Source organism: Camelina sativa, chromosome 8 (assembly GCF_000633955.1).
Source record: "Camelina sativa cultivar DH55 chromosome 8, Cs, whole genome shotgun sequence".
Taxonomy (NCBI): domain Eukaryota; kingdom Viridiplantae; phylum Streptophyta; class Magnoliopsida; order Brassicales; family Brassicaceae; genus Camelina; species Camelina sativa.
Window position 1 is genome coordinate 14,205,318 of NC_025692.1, and position 9,792 is coordinate 14,215,109.

General features: G+C 31.8%; 1 protein-coding gene across 3 annotated transcripts; it reads right to left on the reverse strand.

Annotated features, from left to right (window-relative positions):
* Positions 269 to 3,559, reverse strand: LOC104707150 (homeobox protein knotted-1-like 1). 3 transcript variants are annotated; one of them, XM_010423434.2, is made up of 6 exons: positions 3,010 to 3,558; positions 2,611 to 2,892; positions 2,406 to 2,531; positions 2,187 to 2,325; positions 1,347 to 1,606; positions 269 to 658 (listed from the first exon to the last, which is right to left on the reverse strand). In XM_010423434.2, the coding sequence occupies exons 1-6, from the start codon at positions 3,049 to 3,051 to the stop codon at positions 452 to 454; spliced, it is 1,056 nt and encodes a 351-aa protein (XP_010421736.1). In that variant the 5' UTR covers positions 3,052 to 3,558; the 3' UTR covers positions 269 to 451. The 3 variants fall into 3 exon arrangements, with proteins under 3 accessions (XP_010421736.1, XP_010421734.1, XP_010421735.1); XM_010423432.2 differs by having other exon boundaries at positions 2,611 to 3,559; XM_010423433.2 differs by having other exon boundaries at positions 1,347 to 1,603; positions 2,611 to 3,552.

The following is a 9,792-nucleotide window of genomic DNA, read 5'->3' on the forward strand; positions in this document are numbered from 1 at the left end:
CTACTGATCAACGACAATACAATTCTTAAGTTATACAATATATCGATGATTTTTATGTTTGTCTGATCTTTTTTTGGCTTTTGTAACTTTGCAAAGACATGTTGAGGCAACAAATCCATTATACTAAATCAATTGTGTAGCCACCTACTTTTTATCTTTTGATGACTAAAAGAACAAAAAAATGAAGCAAGACCTTTTCAAATTAAAATACCATTTTCTTTTCACACATTATTAAATAAAACATTAGTAATAAAAAATGCACAAAATATAAAATGAAAGGATCTCTCTGACTAGAGAAGTCTCAAACTCCCCGAACGACATAAGACATTACGAAACGGGTAAAACAAAGAAACCTATAAGTAGCAAACTGATATACGGGGTGTTCAAAACATGAATTGTAACAAGAAAGCAACAAGAGGTTGTTATTATGTGACTAACGCTTTTGGATGTTTTATGGGCCGAGACGATAAGGTCCATCACCCATGTAATGACCATCCATGTATAGAGCTGCGTGGTGGGGGTGCTGCAGACCATCCATCACCATGAACTGCATGTCTTCAGATGGTTTCCAGTGACGCTTTCTTTGGTTTATGAACCAATTGTTGATTTGTTTCTGATCTAACCCTGTTGATTCCGCTAACGCCACCTTCTCTGATTCCTGCCAAGACAACTCAAACCACCGTTCATAAAATTAAAATAAACCCCACCGTTCATCACTTTCGTAGTAATCAATGTATAAAAAAGCAAGGCTAGAGATAATCGATAACCATTAAAAAATTAGATAACTGGACGACGACCTAAAGTTTGTTGTTTTGAACGATTTAATAAGTAACGACTAACTAAATGTTGTCTTGTTATATTTTTTTAATAACATGACGTCATTTATATTTATCAATATTAAACATGTTATTTTCTTTATCACTACTGTCGGTTAAATTAGTTTAATTTATTTAAAACTGATTAAGATTATTATCATTTCAAAATAGGTAGATAAATTTTTCATCACAACTTAATTTAAATTAGTTTATGTTATTAATTTTAGAGTGAAAAAGTGATGTGTTAGAAATGCACAAGGCTTAGAACATCAAGACTAAAATATGTATAGCATAGTGATCACTAGTAATAGCGTCGTCATCATTCGGATTTAAAACCATGCATGTATCTTTTCGAAACTACAAGGATATAAATACCATATCGGTCATGTAATGTGCCTATTAGGCCGCCTAACCTAGCCGGTTAAGAGGGAACTCCTAACTTAAAGACTGGTTTTTTAAATTCTTAACTGTAGTAAATAATTTCAAAAAAAAATTAAGGGCATAGAGAGATGAGAGAAAATTTATACGTACAGAAGGATACGGCCACTTGTAATGCAACTCCCACCACGTGAGAAGCTTCTGCCTTGCTTCTTTAGGAAGTTTACCTTTCTTTTTCTTCTTGGACAGTTCTTGTTTCAAACTACTCAAGTATCCACTGTACTTCTTTAGCAAATGGTTCTTGAGTTCCCGATCTTCCGCCCTCGGGTCTATTTCCGGTAATTCTGTTTCCCCTCCGCTGTTATTCTCTTGCTCCTCGTCTGATGATCCCATTCCCTCACTTTTCCCATCTGCTTCAACATATCATATTTTCATGAATTCGATGTTTTAGTCATTTAGAAACAATTTAGTCATCGATCTTTATGATTGTACTGCTTAAATTATGAAAGTTATGAGAATTTATGATTTTGCATGATGAAATTGAACAAGGATGTACTGTGCCTAAACAAATCTTCACGAGCAGCATTAAGAGTTCTTGTGATAGTACTTTGGGCCGAGTGTAAGGAAATAAACCAAAAATAAGCCCCACCCCTCTTTGGATGGATTCCACAATGGGGAAAACAAGAACAAATATGGAGACCAATTTGTATCTTGCATACTTCCAACAATAATGCATCTCAATTATGTTAATTATTGTATAATCTAAATTGTCACTAGAGAGTTTATCTATTAAGATTTTAAAAAAAAAAAACTCAATGTTACAACAGTTTACCCCATGACCAAAGAAACAGGCCAATTTTATGCAATCCATTATAAGCCCTACCTTGCCACTACACTTTGTTTTCTACATTCAATTGGTACATGTGCGTACATTTATATGCGTGTATGTATGTGTATATATATATATATATATGGGTAATCGATGACATGTACCAGGATTGTTGAGGATGTGAATGGGACCCTGACACAACATGCTAAGCTGAGATTCAATACGACGTATAAACTCCATTGCTTCTTGAATGGGCCGTGTTAGCTCCTCACGATATTTAACCAACATGTCACAGTATGCTTCCTGTTCATACAAAAAGAACATTAACATATATACACAATAAGAACCGACCCTCTTAAAATTCACTTTGGTTAGTAATTAACCATGAATTGATCCAATTCTGGGTCTTTGGACGAGGCAGACAAAGACGGTGTTGACCGCTGCTGCCTAGCTTCAAAGTCTTGCCGTGCCGCCGTAATTCTATCAACCACCTCAGGTGGGGCTCCAATCTGTATAGGCCATGACCCATGAACATACAAAAATATATCATAGAGAAGTATATATTATATCATAAAAAGGAAAAAAAACCTTTTGGCAGTCCAAGTAAGCTTGTAGGAGGGTAGAGTAGTGAGGATGAGCAATGATCTTGGCCTTCATGGCTTCCACATCGGTGACGTTATCGTTATTAGCTTCTTGGGTATTGTGGATGGCTCTCATCAACATGGAGTAGTGATTGATCCTTGAGGAGCTTGCTTCGGATTTAACAGATGGGTTGTTGTTGGGTTGATCATGATCGGATCGGAAGCAATTCTCGGTTGTTTGAGGGAGAAGAGAACTCATATGTGGGAACAACATGTGTTGGTGATGTTGCTGATGATTGTTAGTATTGTTGTAACCAGGACCATAATTTCTACTATTATTATTATTGTTATTGTTGTTGTTATCGTTTTTGTTGGAAGGGGAGATTGGAGAGTACAAGAAACTTACTCTATGAGGCGTGGAGCTGCTGTCATGCTGGTATTCTTCCATACCCAGATGAGTAAAAAATTTGGGAGAGAGAGAATATAAAAATCAAAGAAAAAAGAAAAAATAAAAATAAAACCCTAGAAATAGAAGAAAAAGGATGGGTGCAAGATGAAGGGGATGTATGTATTCTAGCTTTTGTTCTTATTTCAATCAAAGGTCTCTGTAAGACTATAATCACATCAAATCCAGATGACTAGACGACTCATTTATGAATCAAAAAAGGCCTAATTCAAAATGACAAAAGAAAGAGAAGAAAATATTGTGAGGTGAAGTTGCACCCAACAAAACCAAATAAATTGATATTTTTGAGGAAGAAAAAACGAACTAGGTATATAGAATTCGTCAAGGAAGTGACATAGAAGAGAAGAACATTAAAAAAAGGTGAGAGAGAAGAAGATAGAGAGAGAGAGATTAACAATAATGAAGAAGTTGGGTGGCTTGAGTGGATTGACAAGACGTCGTTTGCTTTGAGAGCAAAAAGAAATATTTGAAAATTAAAAATAAAGGTAAGGAGAGAAGGGACAAGAGATAAGGCAAAGGCTTCCTTCTTCTGTTTTCCTCTCATAGGCTATCTTATATATTAAATAAAAACTTTTAAGTACTTTTATTAAACTTAAAAAATGTGGTTTTAATTTTAGAATTAAGATCTACCACTCACTCAGTCAGTGTTTAAGCAACTAGGTCTTCGCGGCTACTTCAGCTATCGCTTCTTTGCTAGGTTGAATGACATATTTTGTACTCTTTTCTGGTAATTAAATGTTTTTTTTGGGGGCTGAAAGAATAGTTCAAAAAGAAGAAAATATGTATCATTCCTAGTTTCCTAACTTCTAATCTGATCTAAATATATCAATTTTCTTTAAGATATTTTTTTCATGTGTAAGATATTGGTAAACTATTATAGATGTTTATGGAATTTGTTCAAATGGATGAGAGAGTATGCTTTACTGGGATAGTGGATATTATACGATATTCTGCTAATTCCATTGGCTCTATGATAAGACCATGCTGCACACACACTTCTTTCAACACTTGTTCTGTTCCATGGTCAACATTCAGTTTTATTTTTTATTCATCTCAAATTTATATTTCATGGTTCATGAAGGGTATAGAGTACCTATGAATTCTATTTTATACAAAAGGAAACGAAAAATCCTAGGGCTTTTGTTTTTTGAAAAAGAAAACGTCAAGTCCTAGGGCTATAGATAAAAAAAAAAACATTGCTCAAGGGTTTGATCAGTATACACAAACAAAGATGTATAAGTGGTAGAGTTTTGAATTTTATTTAATTCTTTACCAAAAACTTTATTAAAAACTTTAGTCTTAATTTTTTTTACAACTTTCATGTATAGTTATTTTTTACAGTTTTCAACTATTGCGTAACAGCTTAAAGTTTGAGCTTATAGTTTTGACTACGTTACCGATGAGACTTTATTTTACAACATCAATGCAATACATAGACTGGAACTTATATTGTGAGTTTGTGACAGTTTCGCAAACAAGGAAAAATTAAAGTTTTTCTTAAAATTATGGCTAGTTATACCGGACAGTAGTAATAATAATTAAAAAGATATGTAGGTGTGTATATTATTATATTTGTGTTACTATTAGGATCAGTATGTCTAAGAGTTCAACTAAAAATAAGTCGAAATCAACTAAAAATTAGTCGAAGTACTTAAGGTTATTGAACTTGCATTAGAAATTATTAGTAATGAGCCTAACTCACTCCCAAAAGCTAGCTCAAGAGAGGAGGATTACCTCATACTATATATATTACCGAAGGAATTATGTTTTTTCCGATGTGGGATATATCTAACACACCTTCCTCACGCTCAGGATTGGACATCTGTAGCGTGAAGTTTGTGGGACTGGACATCCACGGGTGGTAGTCTACACAATCGAGAAGAATAGACTTTGGCTCTCATACCATGATAGATTTGGAGGAAACCTTAGTAGTATAATAGTTTCTCTCCTTTTATTCATTAGCCTCTACGCTTATATTTATACAAAAGATATAACTTGTCTAACAAGTTTTTTACATATTCAATAATGATAAATCTATTTATTTAGCAATAGCAGAGTATTACACAAATATTAACTTTCCATTTAACTTGATCTTGTAATCTCTCCGAAATCTCCTAATAGAAATAAGTTCCTTTTTTATTTACTTTTAACACCTTATTTTAAGTGTCAGTATGAGATGCTGAAACATTCACATCATAAAAGATCATTTGTTAAGGTTAGATATTTGAATTCACTACCTTAATATTTCAAAACATAAGTGGAATAGTCTTAAACAAACTATAAGAAGTCTACGATCCCAACATCATCCAGTGGCATGGTGATGCAAAAGGACGATAACACCCATAACCATAGTATTTTTTATTAGAAAATAAAATTTTGTTTCCAAAAGTGTATACAATTTCATAGAATTCTATATTTTAGATTTGAAAGTCAATTATATATAACAATAAAGCGACATTGTCAATTATATATAACAATAAAGCGATATTTCAAAAAAAAAATATATATATACAATAAAGTAAACATTCATTTATTGTTCTCTAAATTTATTAATCAACATTTTTCTCATAACTATATATACCGACTTGCATGAGGTTATCTTAACCTGCAATGAAACACTAAAGAGATACATAAACAACCTCAACAACGAGATGGAGTCAATCTCTAAATGCAAACATAATAACTTTAACATATTCTCTATCATTGGTCAAATGTTAAGGAAATAAACGGAAGAGATGGATAAGCTAGTCAAATCTAGAAATCGAAGGACACATTTATCAATTGGCGAGATTAAAAGAACTGACTGTAATAAATGTTTATATATAAAACTAAGAGTCAAGTAAGTAGTAATGGTTAATGAGTGGGAAAGAAAAAGAAAACAAAAACAAAAAAGGAGAGGCAGTGGAAGTAAGAGTAGGGTGTGACTTATGCGTTGGATGTTTTTATTCAACGATTAACAGTGAAAACAATTTGGCAGTGAAAAAAACGACTGACTACACTCATTACTGTTCATCCTGCTTCAGCCCACGTGCGTGCATGTGTCTCTATATAATCATCATCTGTGTTCCAGTGTTCGTGTAGGTTTTATGTTCCGGGGGATTTTTTTTTTTTACGGTCTAAAACCAAGCCACACTTAAATTTATAAGAATAAAAGTGATGTAGAATTATATTTAGAAAAATAGAAGTTACAATTCTAAATTATTATGTGTTTTAATTATATTCTTTTTTATATTATATTTCATTTAAATTTGAGTGCTAGAAGAAAATATAGAATTAGACATTATTTTCAACCTTATAATCTTGTGGGGTGAATATAGTAAAAGAGTATAAAAATTGATTGTTTACAAGATGATAATCTAAAATAGACAATGAAGATAAAACTTTTAACATATCAAAAACTATGAAGATAAACGTTTTAAAACATCCAAAACTATGTATTAACAACAACAAAGACAACAACAACAAAATTTGAGATATAATTGAAAAGGATGAAAGAACGAGAGAATGAAAGAATGAGTATTTATAGGAATAGAAGTGATGTAAAATTCTAATTTATTATGTATTTTAATACAATTAAGTGGAGAAATATATATAGGAGTTACAATTCTAATCTATTATGTGTTTTAATACAATTGAGTAGAGAAATATAGTTAATGCATAGTTTTTATAATTGCAATTTTATATTAAAATGTGAGTTAAATGTTATGATTTAATTTTTTTTTGTAGACTAAAATAAATATTTTCTTAATTGATTGCCAAATGAAACTTTACTTTTATTTATATGATTTTGAAAACTTGATCTTTATTCGAATACATGCATAAAAATCAAACTTCTCACTAATTCATTGGCTATGATTAATAATCTCGTACTGCTGGATATATAGTATATGTTTAACTGTAACTATTAATTATAAAACGTTATCAAACACAGTACTTTCACTTTTTGGATACTGCTTTTATTTTACAATTATTTTGTACCATTTTTGTGTTCTTTACCAGTTTTTTTACCGATTAAGAAACTCTGACCGCTTCATATCACCAATCAAACCATTATTTAAAATTTCTACATCCTGCAAACTTCTATTTTAAAAGGAAATTTATAAATGCATACGTAGTTCTTTAAGTTTTTGGTACACTCTATTTCGTAAAGATAAAATAGGCATAACACACAACTAAGAAAACAGCTTTACTATATTGGTGATAAAAAAATTAGTGGATTGGCAATAATTGTTTTAGGTAGTAAAAGAAAAGACAATTAAGTCAGAGAACAAGATATAACACTAACAAATGACTGTACTGTAACAAAATAGTAGTTCAATAGTAATTCTAATTGTTGGTTTCTTAACAGTTTTAATAGTAAATGTGATTAATAATCCCAATATTAAAAATACATATCATCATTATATAAAACATGGTAGAAATAATATGAAACCAAACCTTTAGAAGTTAAACAAAAAAATAAAGTATACCACACTAATTGGTTTTAGTAGAATACTCAACAATACCACTAAAAAGCTCGGTAATAAATTACCAAATTTTATTTTAGATAGTTTTTTACACATCTAGAAAATTTTGTATAGCTGATTTAGGAAGCCTTCTTAAGAATTTAAAATAGTTTCTAGATATGTTGCGATATATCTATTAAAGGGGTGATTTTTAAAAAAATGAAATTGATACTTTTTATATTGTTTCTTATTTTTTGCATTGCCGTATGTTTGATTTTTAGTAAGGCTTTGAATGGCACCTGATTTTGGTGCAGTTTTTGGCTTTAGATTCTATAAAATTCAATTTCTAAGCCATTCATAATTATGAAAAAAAATAGATTTCCTAAAATTTAGGAAAACCAGATTTTGAAAGATTTTAGTAACTTGTTCATAAAATCTAAAAACCATATTTTAGGAGTTTTTCAGCGTGACTTTTTTTTATATATTTATTTTATTTTTGCTAATATATAATTATTCTAATTTCCTTAAATTCTAAAACAAACTATACAACCTTTTTTTTTGTGCGACGACCAAACTAAAACCTATTCTACGGGTATTTCCTAAAGACTTGCATATTTTTTATTATTAAACTAATCTCTTTTATATAACTTATTTACTTGTCATACTTGTCTTCTACACTCACATAAATTTCATTCCCATCGCATGAGTGCAAACATCTCTACAAATTAAGCTTGGATTTTGCGGTAAATTTTAGTCTAACACTATTATTTATTTATATCAACACCATTTGTTTAGAAATTTTTATTTTATTGTTACGATGTTTACATTATAGTTTATTATAGGTATGGATTATCGTGGACAATCATCAAATGCGAGAGAGGTACCTATTTAGCTGAGATGTTTATTTTCTAGTGATGTCTATCCTACCATAGTACAAAATTATCTTGACTAATTACGTGTATGTAAATAAATAATATGATATAAAGCCAAAGCTTCAATGGACCGATAGTATGGTTCATCATTTTCTTGAAATATATGAGACTGAGATGGAGCTTATTAATTGGCGTATTGGCCCTCTAAAGAAAGAGAGTTAGGCGAGAATTAGAGAAGGATTTCAAGAAGCTATTGACATGGACGACACATGGTGGAAGGAACGTACTAAGGTAATATTTACATATTGTATCACATGATTTTGTTAGTTAACAACATATAGTAAACTAAGTTATTGAACTTTAATTCTTTTTATTATATAGGAAACACCAATTGCTTCAAAGCTCCGAGCAAATCCTCTTATCGGCCTCGATAGAATGGATCGGCTTTTCAGCACCAAACACATTGGTACTGATGATGGATACTATCCAGGTTCCAGAGTGGATCAGTGTACGGAGTCAGAGACCGCTACTGAAAATGATTCTGAACCAGTGAATCTAGGAAATGATTCCGATGTGCCTTCAGAAAACCTGAGCGAAACACCGTCTTCATACAACCAGAGCTCAAAACGTGTATACGGAAACTCTACACGTCCTTCATCTTCAACACGTAAACGAGCAACGTCAAAGTTTCGTACGACTTTGTGACAAATGACGCTTACAAGAAACGAACAGAAATTTATGAGCAAGCCCAAGATAACAAGCTGGAACGTGCAATTGAATCGCTACTAACACTCCCTGGACTTCAATATGACTCCTCTTTATATTGGGGAGCGGTGAGTGTGCTTCAAAGCAATGAGACGCATGCACGTGTTTATCTAACACTACCCAATGACGATGCTAGGATCAAATATGTTGAGCGGACAACAGGAATAAGCCGAACAGCTGAATAGGCTAATGAATAATATTGATCAGAAGAAAACTTTTTTTTATTTCACTTTTGTTGAATGTTTTTAGTTTGCCGTAGAATAATGATTTGTTTATTTTTCTGTTGTTTTTGAAATTAATAAATATCTTCCATTTTCATCTTAGTAATTCATATCTGTTTTTTTTTTTAGAGGGAAGCGTTTTACAGAATGCTTGAAGATGATGAGGCAGAAGATGGAAGCATTAACTTTGGAGAATCATTCATGGATCCTTACTCCATGAGTATAGAAAGGAGACCGATGAATGAAGATCCAGAACGTGGCCGAAGATACGTATATGAACTAATTCATGGTCATGAGAAACAATGCTACGACATAATTCGGATGTATCCACCGGTGTACATCCAACTATGTGAAAAACTTAAGGAGGACCATCACTTGATGGAAACCGATGAAGTAAGCATCCAGGAAAGCGTTGCTATT

Bases quoted from the DNA above. Each gene is read 5' to 3' on its own strand.
- LOC104707150 (XM_010423432.2), bottom strand. From the start codon at position 3,051: ATGGAAGAATACCAGCATGACAGCAGCTCCACGCCTCATAGAGTAAGT. The intron at 2,326-2,405 runs GTTAATTACTAA...TTGTATGAACAG, and splicing joins CAGAATTGGATCAATTCATG to GAAGCATACTGTGACATGTT. The intron at 1,607-2,186 runs GTACATGTCATC...GATATGTTGAAG, and splicing joins TCACATCCTCAACAATCCTG to CAGATGGGAAAAGTGAGGGA.